Source organism: Boleophthalmus pectinirostris, unplaced genomic scaffold, assembly GCF_026225935.1.
Source record: "Boleophthalmus pectinirostris isolate CB_2022bp ecotype Guang Dong unplaced genomic scaffold, ASM2622593v1 HiC_scaffold_13, whole genome shotgun sequence".
NCBI classification, from domain to species: domain Eukaryota; kingdom Metazoa; phylum Chordata; class Actinopteri; order Gobiiformes; family Gobiidae; genus Boleophthalmus; species Boleophthalmus pectinirostris.
This window is the reverse complement of record NW_026571036.1, coordinates 15,073,799-15,094,389: the sequence shown is the minus strand read 5'-3', so window position 1 is coordinate 15,094,389 and position 20,591 is coordinate 15,073,799. Positions and strand designations below refer to the sequence as shown.

At 38.9% G+C, this 20,591-nt stretch overlaps 1 protein-coding gene across 1 annotated transcript; it reads right to left on the bottom strand.

Annotated features, from left to right (window-relative positions):
• Positions 1–464: 464 nt before the first annotated feature.
• On the bottom strand, positions 465–17,725 carry LOC110157419 (DNA (cytosine-5)-methyltransferase 3A-like). The gene is given in 22 exon segments (XM_055149405.1): positions 465–3,910; positions 4,371–4,489; positions 4,759–4,828; positions 4,902–4,987; positions 5,056–5,204; positions 5,357–5,447; positions 5,584–5,729; positions 5,824–5,908; positions 6,279–6,462; positions 7,385–7,497; positions 7,615–7,694; positions 7,776–7,820; positions 7,890–8,033; positions 8,114–8,261; positions 8,603–8,710; positions 9,527–9,685; positions 9,892–9,913; positions 9,915–10,093; positions 15,361–15,477; positions 15,567–15,604; positions 15,993–16,116; positions 17,559–17,725. Coding segments are annotated over 22 exon segments (2,379 nt in total). The 5' UTR covers positions 17,589–17,725; the 3' UTR covers positions 465–3,768.
• Between the last annotated feature and the right edge of the window lie 2,866 nt (positions 17,726–20,591).

Sequence of the window (20,591 nt, the reverse complement as noted above, 5' to 3'; positions counted from 1 at the left end):
GAACCACGTAATATTTGTTAGGGTTGTGGTGCTAAATCTATTATTACTAAAATCACCTGCTATGGAGATTTCTAAACTTTAAAAAATGTAACTGAGTCTGCAGAAAAATATCAGCTGAAGAACAATTTGATGTTACATTTTCCTTGTTACCAGTGAAAGCATCATTAGCCACAGCACTGACATCACCCTTTTGAGTCTTTTAGGAAAAGAACAGGTTTGATCAATTAAACTCAGCATCACAACCAATAAATTTGAGGACAGGTTGTGGCACATTGGTTAGTGTCATGCCTCAAACAAGAGGGTTTTGAGGTTGAGCCTTTGCACCTTACAATGATTTCTAACCACAAATTTTTGTCTTAAAATATAGGGAGTTAATTATCTTAGAATCTAGCCACACACTTGCTAATGGTAACAATTATTAGGAATAAACCTATGCAAAATTAATAAAAAAAACACACAATGTATCACAAGAAACAGTCCTTTTTATTCACGTTTCATTTCTTACATAGTTTCAAGTACAAAGTTAAAATGCCTTTTAATTAGTTCATATTCATACAAGAGTAAAATAATAATAGTGCTTTTTCATTACTACGACAAACTTAAATACAGTCATGTAAAGACAAACTTGATTTAAAACTCCTAACAATATATTTTTCTTATTTTCAGATAAAATTTTAGCACCTTTTTGAAAACATCCACCATTTCCTCCCTTCCTTAAAAGGTCGTCTTCCTTTAAGTCTTTGAGATGTGAGCGCCATTGTTGTATTGTGTAGAGCGTGTGTGTGTTGATTTGTAATGGACAGTGTTTTAAATGTGTTTGAGTATGTATCAGTAAAAAAACAGCGCATTTTTCAGCCTAAGAACTGTCCATAGGCTAAAACAGACATCATCCCCTATTCATTCTTCTGTATACAAATATCACACCAGTTCTAATGTCTGAGTCCATGTGTGCACTCAAATAGGTTCGAGCTGAAATTATACCTGCTACAAATAGTCACGGTACAACTACATTTTATATAAGGATGTAATTGTAACTGTTAAATACTTTTTTCTATTGTTATACATCGACATACATTATAGGCCTTGAAATGGACCTCCGTATAAGAACGCCACACAAAGTAATGAAAATGTCCACAGATGATCCTTGTATAAGCAGACAATAATATGTCCCAGCAGGACCACCATACATAGAGCATATTGTAAACAGAGAGGTGTGAGGTGATGAAGAGCGGATGTTATCTTCAAATTCATCTACACTGACTTTTTAAGACTTGTATGTCTTACAAATACTGTAATGTAACTCAAAACAGAATGGGTTCACATTCAGTTTATTTATTATATGTCTGATCTTTCAGTTAATTTAGTATAGAAAGATTAGTACTGATGTAGCAAGTATCATTTCCACTTGTCCTAATTGAGTGCATTCAGAATCTGTTCATTTTCATCCTTTGTCCTTGTGCACAATAGACAAGTCACTATACGGTAACTAACTGTAAATATGCGCTCTCTAGCCTCTCTCATCTATAGGCCGAGACTGAACGGAGCACCCACCTGTAACAGCACACACACTTACACACAATAACAGGTTATTATTGTAGTTATTATTACCATTATTATTATCATTACTCCCTAATCTAACATCATGAAGCTGGAGATTACACTGACTGACTGACATGCAGCACCTGGGACGGGGTGGGAGGGTTAGGAGAAGGGTTTTGGGTGAGGAGAAGGGTCTGGGAGCACCAAAAGCCCCTAGGAGGTGTGGCGCCCCCTAGTGGACTGAATAGAGGCCTGGTGGCAACAGGCGGCCGGTGGAAAGCACAGTGTGTATGCAAATGTGTGTTAGGGTTAAAAAGTTAAAAGGCACCTATTATACTTTATGGCTTTATTACATGTGTGGACTTGTGCGTACATAAATATTGCACCAAAAAGTGACTTTCTGAATGTAACAAAATGGGCTACTGTACGATAAAAGGAAATCTAACACAAAATGTATTGGAATTTTTTGTAAGACTAAAGCTGACATAAACTGTAGTATTCTTTAAAATGTAAAACCTGTAAGAAGCATGGTTTACAAGCCAGTGTACTAGTTTATCATTTCAGGAAGGGCTTTCAACGTAAAACTTTAACCAAGTAAAGGCAAACAAAATTAAAGTGGCAGATGATTATCTGTAACAATAACTTAAAGGAAAAGACAGTGAGCCATGACTAGTATAATAGGTGACTTTTGAATAAGTCTGCACCATGTATGATTCCTGTAATTGTAACCTGTAAGAGCACTGTAGAAAAGAGCTGAAAAAAGCACCTGAAGGTTGGTTGTAGAAACAGTAAGATAAGATCTTAAAGTAAAGCTGCTGGTTGTACTGTGGTTAGTATAGTACGTGTCCAGTTCTGACGCTGGTTTGTGGAAGGCTTCCTGGGAAATGGGTCGAGTTACTCAGAGCACCAGACTAAGTAGATGTTTCTCAAAGACAGCCCTGTTTAAATGAGTAATACCTTTGAATTACACTGTGGTTTATTTCCTGTCAGATAATAACTATATTTACACTGTGGCAAGTAGAAAGTATTTATCTTTAGTGTATTTGTGGTTTTACTAAAGCTGCGTAGTGGCCGAATGGAAAAGATTATGTCAACATCGCATTAGCAGAATGATGTTTACTTGTATTGAAGTACATTATTACATACAGCTTGGGCCCAGTGCTTTAGTTTACACTCACATACTGTAAATAACAGAACCAAGTTTGCAGGTTCTTTGACAATGGACAGCCCAGTTGTGTAAAGGTATATAGGGTTTAAACATGGCTGTCTGCTTCATTCGTAGGAAGTTGAAAACCAGCAGAGCATGTGACATTATAGCTGCATTAACTGTAGGATAATTCTCTTACATCATGTGGTAGACTGAGAAGTAACTAAGATAAGCACGCCCAGTTAGTCTTATTTTATAGTCATGTTTTGCTACTTAGGAAGAAAGAATTTTAACCTAAAAGGAGACATGGAAGCCACCAGAGGGCAGTCAACACACCTCTCATCTACACTTGTGATGTGTTTAGACCTGCAGCTACTTTAATAAAATTGAACTGCATCTTGCAAAAAAAGAAGAAAGAACCAAAAGAATTTTGGTTGTTCTCAAAAATATAAAATTCCACATTTAAAAGCTCACAACAAAAACTGCTGTGTTTTATGTCACTTTAAAAGCCTAACATTTTAAATAGTAATGGTCCTTTAAATTAATTTCAAGTTTATATTTTCTTCAGAACTTTTCATGATTATAATTCTTTCTTGTGTCATCTATTTAAAACTGCAGTGGCTAAAACAACATGATTCTGTTTGTCCCTTAAGCACCATAAACAGATAAAAGTAGTTAAAAGTTGCACCATTTGTATGAGTATCGACAGTGTGTGACCAGCATCAGAGTAAAAACCAGTGATTGTAGCATGTCGTACACCAGAACTCAAGGAAGTGCTTCAGATGGAATAATTGTGTTAATGTAGGTAAAAACAGGAAGTTGTACGTTTGGTGCCCCCTGGAGGACACAGCTCTAAAGACACCAGGCTGAGTGGATAGACCGGAGTCCTGCACCAGTTGTAAGTGTATAAATCGCCTTTGCTCTGAGGAGTAGCACCAGGGGACTAAAAGGTCTAGTATTTTGCGTAGAAGTCCTTTGTGTATATTTGTGTGTCAGCCAACCTTCATGTACTAGCTGTGTGTGTCTGCCATCTTGTCATATTGTTGTCTTATTCTTGTCTGTGTGTGAGAGACTTGTCAGGACTAGTTGCAGGCGAAGTACTCTTTGAGGGGAGCAAAAAGGTGCCTGATGACGGGGACACTCCAGGAGCGCCCCAACAACCGCTGCCGCGCCAAACGGCTCATGTTGGACACATCAGTGTAGTGCACGGGGAAGCCAAATACTCTGCCAACATAAAATGTACTCAGTCAAAATAGTCATACTAAACTTCTCACAAGGCACAAATGCACAGTTTTTTGTTTTCTTGTTTGAGGTATTGAAGAAATTTGGCATTAATACACATTTTCATAGTATATCTCTGTTTTTAATGTACTTTTTGCAAATGTATGAAGTCTTTATCTTCATAAGGAAACTTCTACTCTGTATTTGACCAGTCCTTCTACCCAACTTGTCATGAGGATTGGGTAAAACCAGAGAAGCAAATCTTGTTAAGAGCCAGGATCTTGGGTAGAGTTATCTAGCTAGATGGTTCTCGATTGTGCATAAAGTAAAAAGAATTATGGTAATTTCTCAGCACTATTTTATGTCTTCTGCAATAGACACCAGTTAATACAATTATGATCAACATCATCGTACAATACCAATCCTTATACTGGGCATTAATCATGAGTCTGAAGTGCAGTACCTCTCCATCTCAGTGCACCACAGGATGTCCTCCTTGTTGTCCATGTAGACGGGGAAATGCTCGTCTTTCCCCTGCTTCACAGAGTTGGAGCGTGTCGTTATCGTACGCAACTTCTCAAACTGAAAGTCACACCGGCACACCAAGCCCACACAGAGACACACAAGCACAGACACACAGCAACCCTATTAATGCTAAAGCTAGGACCTATGGATAAAAAATGGTTAAGTGCGACAGAATTAAAATGAAAACAATCAATACAAGTGGTTCTCATCTGAGTTTCATGGGACCCAATTAAAAAATAATATAATAAAAAAATAATAATGATTTAGTGAAGTCTTTCTTCGGTAATGACTCACCAGTTGAGAGCCTAATAAATCTACATACATACCTTAGCAGTGCGGCCGTGTTCAAGGCACTCTTGTAGGTCCAGCTTGTCATTTACCATTGGCGTAAGAGGCCTTAAAAAAGAACAGGACCATTTTGAACCTATTCACACGTAATTACTGTAAGTTTTGATGTTTTGTGCAGTACCTAGACATGCCGGGCAGGTTTCCCCAGAAATATCGAGCGCGGTGAGCAGCGGAGACCTCTTTAGCATCGATCATGACTGGGTTACACTGAAATATAACAACAGCATTGGTCTGTCTGACTTCATAGTATTATACAATCTGAATGATGCGCTTACCTCTAAAAAGCGAGAGATGTCTCGTTTGTCGCTGACCCCCATGGCAACCACATTTTCAAACAGCCAGAAGAAAGGCCTCTCGTCACCAGGTTTGGGCCGAGCTTCATGAAGAAGTCGGTAAAACTCAAAAAACAACCGCCCAGTTCCCTCTGCAAAAAAAGGTTAATTTCTCAATTTCATGGTTTCTTATTTGTTTGTTCATTGTGACTGCTAAAATGATGATGAAATTAACCTGCTACATCAAAAGCTAACAGTGGTGGAAATTAAAACTAGAAGCACTTACACATTTAGAGTGTCTTACCAAAAAGGCCTTTTCGTGCAGGATTGACTATTGACAAGTCGTTACAGGGACTTCCTCCTATTACCAGGTCAAATGGTCCCCACTCTTCGATCTGAAATGACAAAATCATACAATATCCACTGTTCTAGCAAACATTAAGATCATGATTCTAATAAGAAGCACAATGCACATCACAACATGCTGTATCTAATAAATAATTGCTATAATTGTAAGTTCTTTGTACTCACATGTTTGCGTGTTACATTGCGGACATCCCCAACATACATGATGCGCCCCTGGTGCCGGACCATCCCCACGGTGATGGAGTCCTCACACACCTCTGACGCCACGTATTTGTCCACCTGCAGCCCCAAGTCCTTCAGCACCAACAGACCTGGAGACAAAGATTACTACTGTTACTGATGGAGAACTGATTAAAAATAGCATAATAACATAAAATACTGTATACTCATAAATGTTAAGGTCACCTGTGGCAATGCCATCAAATAATGACAGTACTCGGATGGGCTGTCTTTTTTCTGCTGCAACTGGAGGATACAACTTGGCTGGTTCCTAAAAATCAAGGACAATTATATCATAACAATTGTAATTCAAGAACACCAACAGAAAGTTTAGTTTATTTATGAATTGGATCTGCTCCCTCTGCCTACTGCTTTGCTTCAAGGCAAACATTAATATTGGAAGATTAATATGTTTTGTTTTGTTTTTTCTTAAGTATTAACAAAAATAGTTCATTATTTACTAAAATTATAACTAACTACTTATTAGTAACAGGTTCTATTATTGCTCTACATTTGTCCAAAAATAGCACTAGTGTTGCTGTAAAATAAAATAACATCCAGAAATTGTAAAAATATCATCATAAAATGATTCAGAAATAACACATGCAGTTCTAATAGTGCAATCACAAATGAGCACATACAAAGTCCTGCTCGTGGTTGTTGGCGAAGAAGTGCTGGAGCCTGCAGGGCCAGTCGTCCCGTCGCCGCAGCAGGCCATAGGTGTTCCGTGGTCCACACATGTAGCAGTTCCATGGGTCCTCCTGGATGGCTGCAGCCGCAGAGCCTGCCCCAACCAGCAAGTCCACACACTCCACACAGAAACACCTGCAGGAAGAGAGTCATGACGTCAGGATTTATTTAGTTTGAAACCTAAAATTACTACAGAATCTGAAAACTTTTTAAAATATTTTAAAACACCATATATTTTGCGGCTATTGTTGTGTTCATATTTTGGTATTCATTTTTTCTTGTAGTTTCGCTAATATTAACCTGACACATGCCAGAATGATATGTGTCACACCTTGAATTGACCTCTACACATTTATCAATCTGGAATGGCTCTCGTTGAAAGTGATCGGAAAAGGTGGAATATCATGACATATATTTGAGTTTGACTGGTCGAAGCGCCAGCAGACAACAGACATCTTCCCTTTAAACAAATGCAAACATTTTCGCCAAAATAGGCTGAATTTAATTATTTTGCTTTGCTTTGGCGCTTCGCCTTTGGCTTCTACACAAACCTCAGTGCTGCTCTGTCTTTGGTCCGCCTGCTGCTGGATGAATTTGAAGTATGTCAAGTTGGATTCTCGTGAGTTTGTGAACTCACAAATACTGCGAGAATCTTGCTGTGCAAGGTTACGTCAATATGGCAATGATAATTCTGAAACCCATGGATACTTAACATTTAAATCAATCTTTAATACGTTAATATAAGTAAAACACCATTGTTGGATAAATGGTTAGTGCGCATGAGTCTGATACAGGAGAGCAAAGCTCTGACTGTTTGCTGTGGAGTCAAAACTAAAGGCATAGGGGTCACCAGTCACCACTGTGTTGTCTATTCCTGGGTAGATGCTATCTCTGTAACAGTGACTAATACTGTGCCCAAAATGAGCAGTAAATAAACTACTGATTCGCTTTGGGGACCACTGCATCATATTTGGACATTTGCGGGTAAACAGTTTCAGGAGATGTTAAATCAAAACCATTTGTATTTGAGTCATAAAAGGGGTTTTGTTCCACTGACCTGCAGCAGTTGTTGTTGCCGCACATGAGCACTTCCCTGCCTCCACAGCAGATGGTGCAGTAAGACTGGTATCCGTCATCATCATATTGATAGGCACACTCCAGGAATGAGTTCTGCATCAAGCAAGATAGATGAGGAGAGACAAAATCATTTATTACTGCAAACTTTTTATGATCAGAATGAGTGAAATGAATGTAAAATGACAAGTGAATAGTGTGTAAATGCCATACTTTGCAGCCCTGGCACATGGCTCCCATAAAAAGAGGATGCTCCAAAGAAACATTGAGGCTTCCACATGAGATGCAGATATCTGTGAAAAGAAACAATTATCAGCATTAGCACCACTTTTAAGTCTGATGTCACAATAAAGAAACAGTCTCAGTACTTTTACCTTCTATGTTTCTCGTCTTCTTTTTTATTTCAAATATTAGTCGCTCTAATTAAAAAAGATCAGTTAATATTATAATTTAAACATTAAAATTCTTCATCATAAAGGTCTGTTTACCTCTGGTCCCCTCATCGATAACCTCTCTGATCTTCCCCTTCTCGGCTGCGTTTTTGCGTGGCTTCTTTGCAGGTGGAGGTGTGTACGCTGCCTCAGGCTCCGCCCACATTTCATGGTACACCTCCTTATATGGATTTTGTTCCTCTGTGAAGCCAAGGACAGAAGACGACTAGTTTAACACTAATGCGTGAATAAGAATACTATCTCCAGAGACTGTGGTGTACCCTCAGGAGGATCCAGTGATTGTGGTCCACCGGGTAAGAAGCCAGTCATAGCCCATTCGATCATCTGTCGAGTCTGCAGCTCCACGGCCTCTCCCTCGTCACTGGAGTCACACTGTGGTAGAGGCCTGCCTGCCCGGGTACTGGCCACCTACACACAAACACACACTCAATCTCTGCTATTTGATGTGAGCTTTGTAACTCGTGGCAGTCTGGATGGAAAAAAATACCCTTGATGTAAAAACAAACACCAATTATGTGTGGCCGTCCTGTTCTTTAGTGTTTGTATACAAGATAACCATAGTCCGTTACTGATTTTAGGCTAGTTTAAGACATGCACCAGAGGTTCTGAAATCATTTTAAGTCTTGCCATGTTAAAATGCAGTATTACTTATATATACATGAATTAATTGAACAAAAATAATATTTAAAACCCCAGTTTAGCAAAATGGTTATTGTCAAAATAAAGTTTTTATCTAGAGTGTCAGTTACCTGCAGTGCTTCAAAGATGGCTTTGCGGTACATGGACTGTTTGTTGTAGGTTGGTTGGTGGAAGGCGGCGGAGAAGGAGCTGAAGAGCATAAGCTTCTCCACACAGACCTATGAACAGGATAACAATATTAGTATTGAGGTGTGTTTCCTCTTAATAATTGTAACCAGTTAAACATTTAAGCAGTAGACAAAATGCATGCTTGGTTTATTTTATGTACATTTTTATTGACAGGTACCATCTTTGAATATCTTCTATCCAGAGGTGGGGACTTGCAAGTCATGACTTGGACTCGAGTCAGACTTGAGTCACTATTTTAGGAATTGAGAATTGACTTGATAAAATGGACTAAGACTTGGGACTCGACTTGGACTTGAAGGTCAGTGACTTGGGACTTGACTCAGACTTGAGGCCTGTGACTTGAGAAGATTTGAGAAGCACTTTTAAATCTGAATTCTTTCTATTCTGACCATAATGGTTCACACTAAGATCTTGTCAAAACAAACAAAAGGAAAAATGAACTAAATGCATTTCTACAACTCTTATATATATTATTATATTCTCATATATAAATATACTATGATTTTTTAAGTACAATTTATCTTAAAAGTCATATAAATTGCAAAAATCTAAGCTATATTTGGTACTTTGGTTTAACGATTTGAAATGACTTGAAGCTTAAAGCAGACGACTTGGGACATGACTTGGACTTCAGGTCAAAGACTTGAGACTTGTAAAACAAAGACTTGGTCCCACCCCTGCTTCTATCCTCTTTGACTAAGACTTTTGGAGATTTCTGACTAAGGCTTGTTGTTAGCAGCTGAAACATGTTAAGACTTAAAAGCTACAAATGAACAATGGGAATGGGAAGAAGAAGAAATTGAGTATTTATTCAAAATAAATGAGAGCATTAGTACGAAACCCACCACTGAGAACTTGCCATCCCCGAACCACATGACCCAGCGCGTGCCGTCTGCCGCCCGACTCCTGCCGCTCACCCACCAGGACACAATCCGGCCAGGCCACCACGAGAACCCCCGCAGCTTCCCAAACACCAGAGTGCCAATGCCAAAGCCTCGGCCATCCTGTAAGTAGTCACAATATAGTCTAGTATTACATACAAATCAGCTCCATCTTGCTGCAAATAAGATAATTTGAGATGCTCCCTTTCCAACTATTGCCAGCAGGGGGAGGAGGACGTCTAATCTTAGCATAAATATCTAAGCACACCAATGACACTGAAAATAGAATCTTATTTTTTAGTTATAAAACAGAGATAAAACTGATTTACCTGGTACTCTATCTCTCTGGGCGGCCTGGTCTCCGCGGGCAGCAGGCTCCGGCGTCATGGCGACGGTGGGAGAGGCGGGGTCTGTGTGTTGCTGGGAGGGGGGCGGAGCCGGGCTGGGGGGCTCCTCCTCTTTTTGAAAATCTCCCTCTGATAAGTCGTCCATCATGCTGATCTCGGCCTCTCTGTAGGCTCGCCGCTCGGCCTGGAAAGTACATTTATAAACAACTTAACCGCTGTAAGTGATTTTCACAGTTTCTCTGAAAAATAGAATAAAAATGTTTTGCAGGTTCAAACCTATTCCTCACTCCGCAAATGCATTTTGAGCATCCTAATTATTCACTGCGATAAGTTTATAAGCGCTTTTCACAGCATCCAGAAGCTAGAACCATCCAATAACGCTAACAAAAACTAGCTACTTTTACAATATATTTCTACTTGGGCAAGATACATTTTACTTTATTACATGAAATCTGGCACAGGTGCTTTAATAATCAAAACTGATTTTTTAAAACGCATGCAAAAACTGAAAGTGTGTGATTTCTCTATTAATCATGGACAGTCTTCTTCCTTCATAGGATTGCTGTGTTATATTGAATTGTGTTACAGGTCCATTTAGGAGACAGCTGATAGGAGACATTTGTCTATGCGGCGACTGCGTTAGATCAAGGCCACAGTGCTCCAGGCTTCAGGAATAATCCACTAATTGTGTCTAAACAGGAAGTGAGAGAGCGAAAGGAGAGAAAGGGTGTGGTACCAGGGCTTAGAGAGTTCAGCGGGTTCATCCAAGTACAGTAGATGGATGAAGCTTATTATTACTGCATTATGGATGAAATGGAAAATAACAAGATATGTATACATAGGCTATTAAGAATAATACATGGCATCTTTAAAATACGTCATAATACTTTTGCAACAGTGGCAGAAGAGACTTCTAGAGAAACAGACAAGTTAACTAGTTCAACTGGCTTAAAAAGTAAAAGTGCTGAAATAGGTTTATAATAGACACAGTGAGTATGAAGCACAAAGTGTTGCTTTGTGTTGTGGAGCTTAGTTGGCAAAAACAGACTGAAAATCAAATGAACAGCGTACTTTGGCAACAGAAAACTCTTACAAGGACAGAAAAAACTCATGCTTGTAAATTAACCTCTTCAAATTAAATTGAGCATTTTATTGCACAAATAGATCCAAGTAATTATTCTGAATTGTTTGTGAGTGTGAGTTTAGTGATAGACATGGCATATATATATAAAATGGTTGAAATAATTAATTTTGTAGAAACAAAACCAAATAAGGTGATGAAGGGATAAATCGGTAATTTTGTGATTAATTATGTTGCATACACTTTTTTGTGCATAGCAACTACACCAGGTGAAAGTATCTTGCATGTGCATTTTCAAAAAGTCCCAAATTTGGTAAAGTTCCAAATCTAGGAATGACATCCACCTCAGTTTCTCTACACATGCCCAAAACTCTCAGAGCACAGAGAGCTAGCAGTCCATAGGGACAATGGTGGTTGAAGGTGTAAATTCAAGAGGAAGAGACAGTAAAAGTGAGTGTCAGGTCGTGACAGTGTCTCCTCAGTTTGACCCAGAGGGCGCGAGGTCACCCCATCCCATTCCTGTTGACCCCTGGCCCCATAAAAGCCCTAATGGGCCTGTTACACGGGCCATAGACAGACCACACATTCTAAAGAGCAGGACAAATCTGCACAGATGAGTTTGTAAAAGAAATGGCTAAATCACAGAATCTCAGTAAGATCAAGATTGTAACTATACTGGAAAATATTCATCAGCATGTAAGATTTATGATGTACTTTATGCTGGGTACTTTAAGTGGCATTGATCCTCTGCATGTTACCTGTGCTGTAGCCATCCCTGATTTAAAGAGCCTGATCCATGCATGTTGATCAGGGCTGGACTCTGGTCTAATCCCCAAACCCATCAGTGGATGAAGCTGTGTCTGTTGCCTGGTAACAGGAGTCATGTGACCATCCCACATGAAGAGGCACTGACTCACTCTGACGCCTTCATCTGCAGTCACATAAACAGGCTCAACCTCCGACTGAGGACACAAACCACCAAGACACAGCACAGACCATAAGAGTTGAGTCCCACCAAACAGTGGCTCAAGGGGTGAAGCGGTTTTCTAATTACCAGGGAATCTGCAGTTTACATTCTGCACAATTCATACTATATAATTCATACTCATACTCACATAGTTTCTATCATACTCATATGTGATTGCATTATTAATCATTGGCGATTCTCAGAGGAGTGGAATAGCAGTCATATTACAGATATTGAGAAGAAAATATATACAACCAACAAATTACTATCTGGTATTCATTCAGTCTCCAGTATAACTAGTTTTATTGTTAACAACAATAAATTACTTGATTTAGAGCTGTGAGTTTCATTCAAAGGTCCAAACAAATGCTACAGGGGACCATAACACAGAGCAAGTGGACTCAGCGGAGGTAGTAACGTTGTGAGTTATGACTTTGAACTTTATCAAACCCTGTGCCCTGGTCAGTGTTTTCACTCTCAGGCCTCTCCTCCATCACCTCTGAACTTTGACCCCGTGACCCACCAATGAGCCATCTCTGAAGCCACGCCCCCTTTAAACTGCTACTGACCCTGACCTCTGGGTGAACTCTTCCTGGTCATACACAAAAGTATATCACTGTTACTGTTATTACTACTACTACCATCACTACTTCTACTACAATTACTACAATAACACACCACTGTTCTTATTATACAGTATCTATCAAATACAATATCAAACATTGGACAGTTTTAGCTTTAGAAGTCAAAAAGGTGAAAGAGCAATCTACCAAGTCTTAGGTGCATTTACACTTGTTTTGGTTTGCTCCTGGTTTGAGCCTAGTTTAATTCCGATGTGGACTTGATTTGGTCCTGCTTCTATTTCATCAGAGTTTCAGTTCGACATATTTAGTCACAATTGTAACGTGGAAATGTGAACACACCCTTAAAATGGAAAAATGTTTAACAGCCCACTGAAATACAGAGTTATTTAGTCACTCAACTTGACTAGTATTCTATTTTTTCTACACAATACTTTACGCCAAAGCAAAAACACAAAACAAAAAACACTATTTGCTTGTAACAATAAGCAAACAAATAATAAAGATTTCAACATGCTCATGATTTTGATGCCAGAAAACAGATGAAACAAGGAGAATCTCTATAATTAATCATATATGTAGCAAAACAAAATGTGAAATACCTAAATCTGTATTCACAAAACTAACCATAAGAATGGCCTTACCAGGTAAAGACAGTACATTACAAATATTTCCTAGTGCCCACAGGAACATTAAAATACATTGGTATCACAGTTACATCCTTCTTGATGCACTGGTGATCTGCCAAGTGAAAAATCCAATAGACTTACAGCACAGGCATCTCCCTTCTCTCCAGGCCGCTTCCTTCCTGTCATCCTCGACACTTTCCCTTTTTCTGAGGTTTCAAAGGAAAACGTCGCCCTATAGCCTTCTGCTCAACCCTGATGCCCTGCTCTGATTGGCCAGACCAAAAGCAGTGATTTAGTGGTTCCTGCAGTGAACAGATGTTTGGGTGTAGAGTTATGTCTGGTAGCCGCAGGGGTTTAAAAAGCAATGATGACTGGATAGAGCCGCATTGTGTGTGTACGAGAGGTCAAAGGGTACGTAAGCACCAGACTCAACAAGACGAAGGGACGTGTTAGGGTCAAAACACATGTGTCAAACGTTGGGTACATCCAGGCTGGATACAGTTGTTTGGATTTTTATCAAGATAGATAGCTCACATAGATATTGTTTATTTATAAGCAATATTTGTCAGAATGGTGGTTTGAGAAAAGTAAATATGACTCAGTTGTGAAGTCAAGAAAAACAAAAGAGTTCAAATAAAATGAAAAATCACTACTCAAGACCAAGCCATCTTTATGACAAAAAAATGCACTACAGACTGCATAACAGGTTGGATTATTATAAGAAATTAGTAAAAATCAAAAATCAAAGATCAAAAATCAAGCCAACAAATATATTTTTTCTTATTGTGTTTGTTTTCATAATTGTGTACTGCTTTACACAGTGAATTAGGATCTATCTCTATCTGATAATTGTTTTGTTTTCTTTTTAAACCATTAACGATACCCGACAACCAATATTTGTCGACATTGATAGCAAGATTTTAAAATCTATAGCAAAGTCCAGAGACTGAAGTTTAGTTGTAGCAAAGTTCCTGCATGAACTGAGAACAAACTGGGACTCACACAGAGACTGAGAAAGTTCAGTAAAAATATCAGTGCTAAATAACTTTTCAATCCCAAAATGAAATCAAAATATGGGAGAATTGGCACCAAAAAACAGTCCATTCCTAGCTGGAATCAATGTGTGACCTAGTTTAATTACACACAATTTCTTTGTGTGCTTGGCAAAAACTTAAGAAATACAAAGCACTTTACCCCCAATAAGAGTTGGTTCTCTTGCCTGTAATGTCTGTGGTGAATGAAGTGGTGCCAGGTTTTGATGGTCTCTAAAAGGGAAGATGTGGTTTAAGACAGAGTTGGGGGTGTGAACAGCCGACTACAGTCCGCTGAATGACAGACTAAACACACACACACGTTCTGCTGGAGAAACCTGGAAACATTTAACCCCTCAACCCATTACCCACTTCACCATCTTCCCTTTTCACATCCAATAACTCCTCCATTTTTTCTTTACTCCCTACAGTGCAATGCTTTACTTACAGCTGATGTGGGTTGAAAACATCTGTCAACATAAGCAAGATGTATGTATACTTTTAGGATTCTGCAAATCTTTGGATAAAAATGGCTTCCCCACAGGTTTTAAGATCCAGTGATGCCAAACATTTTATTTGAACTGGGCTGGTTGTATTACCAGTTGTATTAAAATGTTACAATCATCCACAGGCATTATGAAATACATTTGTACTTTGGTCTTTACTGCCTAAGAATGTTTCTATTCAAAATATTAGTCGATAGTGGTACTTTCATATTAAAATCGAGTTTATAGATGGAGTTTGCAAATCACTTTGAGCTGAGACAAAGAGAAGGACTTCACACAGGCTTCAATCTCTCTCAACAACTCCACTGTGGTCTGTACTAAGTATTGTCCTGTTTGCAGTAATTATTATACTTTACCTCTGCAGTGGCCCATCACACCAGAGCATGGGTAAATAGACAAAAAAATCACTTAATTTAAAAAGTTTTAAAATATATTTAATAGTCAAAATAATATATTATATGCATTTTAGAGTTAGTTAGTTAACTTCAATACTGCTTTCCACTTACACATGTATGCATTAGTTGAAACAGACTATAGAAAATTCACCTCAGTGAACTAATCTATCAATAATCTGTGGTCAAACTGCTTCTGTGATGAGTGTATCTTTTAAAAGTAGCTTCTGAAGTTTGTGATCTGAGCAGCAGTTTTGGTCCCACCTCCATCTTCCAGCGGCTGAGCCACTCCTCCCTCTGTCTGCGACTGATGTAGAATGGGTCTCCAGCCTGATATGTGACTCTGGGCACTGGCCTCCTCCGCAGCCTCCCTGCCTCTCCCTTTGACCACAGAAAATACATGTAATGATGAACATTGAATACAGAGAAGCCATGAAGTGCTGGAAGTGCTAAAGATGGGGCCTGCTCACCTCTCTCGGAGAGTCGCAGTTTCTGTCTTCTGGTTCATCTGAAAAAAAGACTGTGTTACTGACGTGTAAAAACAACAAGAGCATTTATGGGGCCCCAGTAGCTCGTGAAGTGAAAGTCACCCATACAATTTTAAGGTTAGTGGAACACTGCTGACATCTCCACTTTATAATTCCTGCGGGTCTACAGGTAAGTGACGGTCAGAGAGGCCTATGACATGATGAGACTCCATGGTGAGTCATGTCTCCATCAGCCTGGACATTGTCAGTGTAGAAGTACATCTTCGTCTTGGAGGTTTTGTCCACATTTTTTGTCAATTATTCTGAGAGCCACAAAATATATTAAATGCTCATTTTTAATTCTAAAAGAGACACAATGGGCCTCTACTAATGGCACGCAAGTTCACACGCCTTGGGTTGAGCCCCCACCTTTGCTCTTTTCAGTCTGCTCCACTCTCCGTCGCCCTCGTTTCTTGCGTGGGGAGGGTGAGGGCTCTGGTTCCTCAGGTGGAGTTGGCGGGGCGTTAGCACAGGGGTCAGAGGTCGCCATCTCCTAGGAAACAGAAAAAACAGCGTCTAGCTCTCTGTCTGGCTTCATGTGGACTAAACCAGGCTCTCCACACATGTGCAAATGGGTACACACATACACACAAGTATCAAAGAGCTACAAGCATACAGTTATTAGTCTGGGCTTGTTAGTGGGACACAGAGCAGGTATGAGTCCGGCTGGGTCTGCAGATGATCATGGCAGTAAACACCCCCGACCACATTAACACAAACCGCTAACACACGCCAGCACAGCTAATGATTAATGGAAGCCAAGTTTCGGTTGAAAAAAGTACAGTTAATTTAAAGTGTTTTAAATGATAATCAATGATCTTGACAGCACAGATTTTATGCCATCTCATATCATATTTTAAATATGATATGACATTTATTGTTGATTATTTACTTGTTATGAATTAATTGCTGGCTAGAACATCTTGGGGCCTTAGGTGGAGTACACCTTGGACACAGAAAAGACTTGGGTGCCAAAATTCAATACATAGTTTAGCACATTACCTCCAGTTTGTGTCTGTAATTTTAAACTAACTAATCATCCTCCATCACATGATGCTAAAGTTATGAAAGGTCTTGGGGGTTTTATGTGTACATGCCGCTAACAGGCTAGCAGGTTTTATTGGTGGTGAGTTAAAATGGAGGGAAGCCGGGGTGAACATCGAGCTCAAAGGCTACGCTAACAGTGGCGAGTGCTAACAAGCTCACAAAGAAGTAATGAGCAGGTGAGCATGGCAGTAAAAGAGCAGGAACACAACAGTGACTCAAAATGCCCTTGAACAACACCAATTCAACAGCATTATAACAAACACGATATTCTACATTTAATATCATTTGATTTCTGCTCTAAACTAGACTACTATCATCATGAGTATTTATGTGCAAAGCAGCTGCTCTGTCTACAGCAAAAGAAGGTTACATTAAGTCATCTGGACTAAGTTTTTGTCTGAAATCATTTGTGAGATTTTCTGTGTCGGCCCAGGAAAGGAAAAGCAAAAGGTTTTAAAAGAGATTAAGTTGAAAGTTAGCAGAATTGTTGATGTGAGGAAAGGTTAAAGGAGGTGCAAAGATTTATTAAAACCATACTGTACATACAATACAAGTCAGCATTCAGTTGAAACAGTGATATGACAATGTAGAAAAAGCCAAGACACATGATTATTAATAAAATCATATAAACTATGTATTTATAACACTTAGAGACAAAACTTGCTACAAAATAAAGCAGTAACAAAATAATATATAACTAATATTTTAACAGTAAAAGTAAAATATTAGAAATGAGGTGTCTTGGACTCTTATTAGCTTGTACATGTTCGAATCCTTTCTTGGTATTTATTAGCAACATTGATTAGCTCAAAATTGGAAGCTGCATTAAGCGATTTATGAAGTTAAAACATGTGATCTAGATATTTTTAGTTTTAGTGATCTACTTACACATTCAGGAGAACCTGGATTTGCGGTCATCTTATGGGCCAAATGTAAATGCCATACCAATGTCAGCCTGGTTTGGTCCGACTTCTGTTAAAATGTCTGAAATAGTCATAGGGTTTTGCTAAGTGTGCAGGCGTTATTCAAACTCTGAGACATCGAACAGGAAGTGAACGGTGAGCATGTGTGAGCTGCTGAGCACTTCCGCTTTAAGAGAGCACTGCCCTTGAATTGAACTGTTCCTGATGTGAACTGTACAAGACAATATTCAACTATTGTATTCTGCTTAATACAGCTTCAAAATATCATTTGTTTTAGTAGTAGTATTAAGACTTTAGATTTCCACTACTGCTAGTGGTAGTGATGCTTCTCCTACTAATTCTGCAGATACTTTCCCATCAGGGTCAGTGAATATTTTTTAACAATGTAATCAAAACATATTCAAAAATGTATTTAACTTTGTTCTACATTCTACTGTAAGTATCTTTTAATTCTCTAAGTGACACATTTCTGTGCAATAATGTTATTGTTTATCTGATGATAGCATGAGCATGTGATGTGCTTATATGTCACATAAAACAACACTAAATCAGATTCAGTGACATAAGGAAAGTACCTGGGATGTTTTGTTAAAGGCATCAAGAGGCCTTGTCAGGGTACAGAAGCACAACAGGAAATGGCCAACAATAAACAATAGCGTACTTAAAAAAAAAACGTCCAATGAGAAACACACAAAGCATGTGCCCATGCTTTGATGTCGTCAAACATACAGATATTTGACATACGTAAAACATACGGATTATTGGAAAAACAAACATGCAGATTACTGGAAAAATATATTGAACTTTGCCAATATTTTGTAATTGGAAGTTCCAATATCGTATAGTCCCTATTTATTTGGTTTTGTTTTACCACTGATGAAGTAACAATAATGAAGTTGTCCCTTTCATTGACGCAACTTTGGAAAACTATATTCTACATTCCACAGTTAACTTATTTCATGCTAAACCCCATAGCCTCTAGTATTACATACACGGCTGTGTGGTGATGCCTTAAGCCATGACATAAATGTTTGGGCATGTGGTTCTCTATCTCCTCAGTCGTACAGTGCACTTCAAACAGCCACAAGCCACAGATTCTATACACATTCACCGCCACTCACACAAAGAAATGAAACCCCGCCAGCTGTTCCACATATGCGGCCAACACAAGCAATGGACAACACCAAGCAAAAGTGAAAAGATGCCAGTCTTCCCGATCTCCAGTAGGGGGAGTAGTGAGCACTGACTAATTAGTTACATTATTTGCTTATACCATCCACCTGTCCAAGGACAACAGATGGAAATTGACCTAGCTAAAAGATTTGCAAATGGCCCATATGTTCAGTAATCTGTGCTCTCCCTTTTATAAATGAGTAAAGTAAAGTAACAGTGACATGAGTACTACTCAGCAATCTTTGTGTATAATTGCTTGATTCTTATTTTCAGGAGAGAATAGTCAAGAGCAATTACTCCATAACTAGAACTTCTTCACCACTGCGACATTGAACCAGTGCCTTGTCAGTGGTCTGGGTCATTTAGATACACTTTCCTTTGTGGTTAAAACCTGCCCTCCACTTGAGCACAGTGCTGTACAGTAGTAACAGATCTGTGCTGAGAGAATGCAGCCGAGCCCTCCCCTCTGGCTCCTCTCTATAGTTAGTGTCAGAGCAGCTCCACCCTGAGCCCCACACAAAGGCTCTATTCCTGGACACACTCGTCTCTGTGCAGGGTCTAATGGGGACCAGACAGTGCTCTTGGCCCAGGGGCTTCAACCATAAAGACTACAGTATAGTATACTTACAGTTCCAGTTACACTACAATATAAATCAGTGTTCTTTTACATCAAAATTATGACAGCTACAGCAACTTTGTGTATTTCTTTCTACCACTCCAGTACTGATACTCTTTTTCTATCATTGTCCACTACTACTTACAGCTGTAATTTCTAAAGTTTACAGCACAGATCTTTTATTTTTGGTTAAAATATAGAGAACCAAAACTACAACTACAACTACAAACTAATAAGAAAACATATGTTTATAATATTGCACCAAGTCATATTTGTTTTGTCATTTCTGTAAGGAAGTTGTGGGTAATAATGTTTCAGTGTTCAACTAATTACATCATAAATTATATGTCACACCTATGCCGTAACCATCATAATAATATGATTATAATAATTAGACCAAAACTAAACTCACAATCCATCACTGATGACTGCTACTAATATATTTTGACTACCTTAACAGTATATTATGGTGCAAGTGCTTTATACCCTAGTTGAGGCGCGACACAATAGAGGCACAGGTGGTGTTCCCCTAACAGAACTTTGTCTCATTTTTGACAGAACGAGTCCAGACGTGCCGTCCCGCGCACAGAGGGGCATTCACCAAGGCAAACAGGAGGCAGACACATGGCATGCCCTCTTTGCCTTCAGAAGCTGTAACTGCTTATAGCTCTGCCATATTGACTAACGGCAGCAGTTCATATCCTGTACAGTATATTGGATACAGTAATAACAGCTCTGTCAAAACATGTATCTTACTACAAGCTCTATAGTGAATGGACACTGGTCAGTCCAAACCTCAGTCGACATTTCAAAACATATTTCCATCTTAAACTGTACTTAGATTGTATTCACCCTGCAATTACACTTAACTACATATGATGTATTTGTGCTGTGCTTATACTAAAGGTATGTGGGTACATGCCAAAATCTAAACCAAAAACAATAATGGCATAATTCTTACCTGTTAATAATTTTTCTATGGGAATTCCTTGCTTTCTATTGAACAGAAGTTTTGACACATGAGGAAAGTGCAGATATAAATCCTCGTCCGCCTGTCAGTTGCTGATATGTGATGATTGATTGTTTCATTTCATGTGTGGCCTCATGTTTCACAAAGCGCTTCAGGCAATTTAAAATACTATCACTGGTTATGTAGGTGAAGACTAAATAAATCATTTCTTTTCTTGTATAAATCCTTAAAGGCTTAGA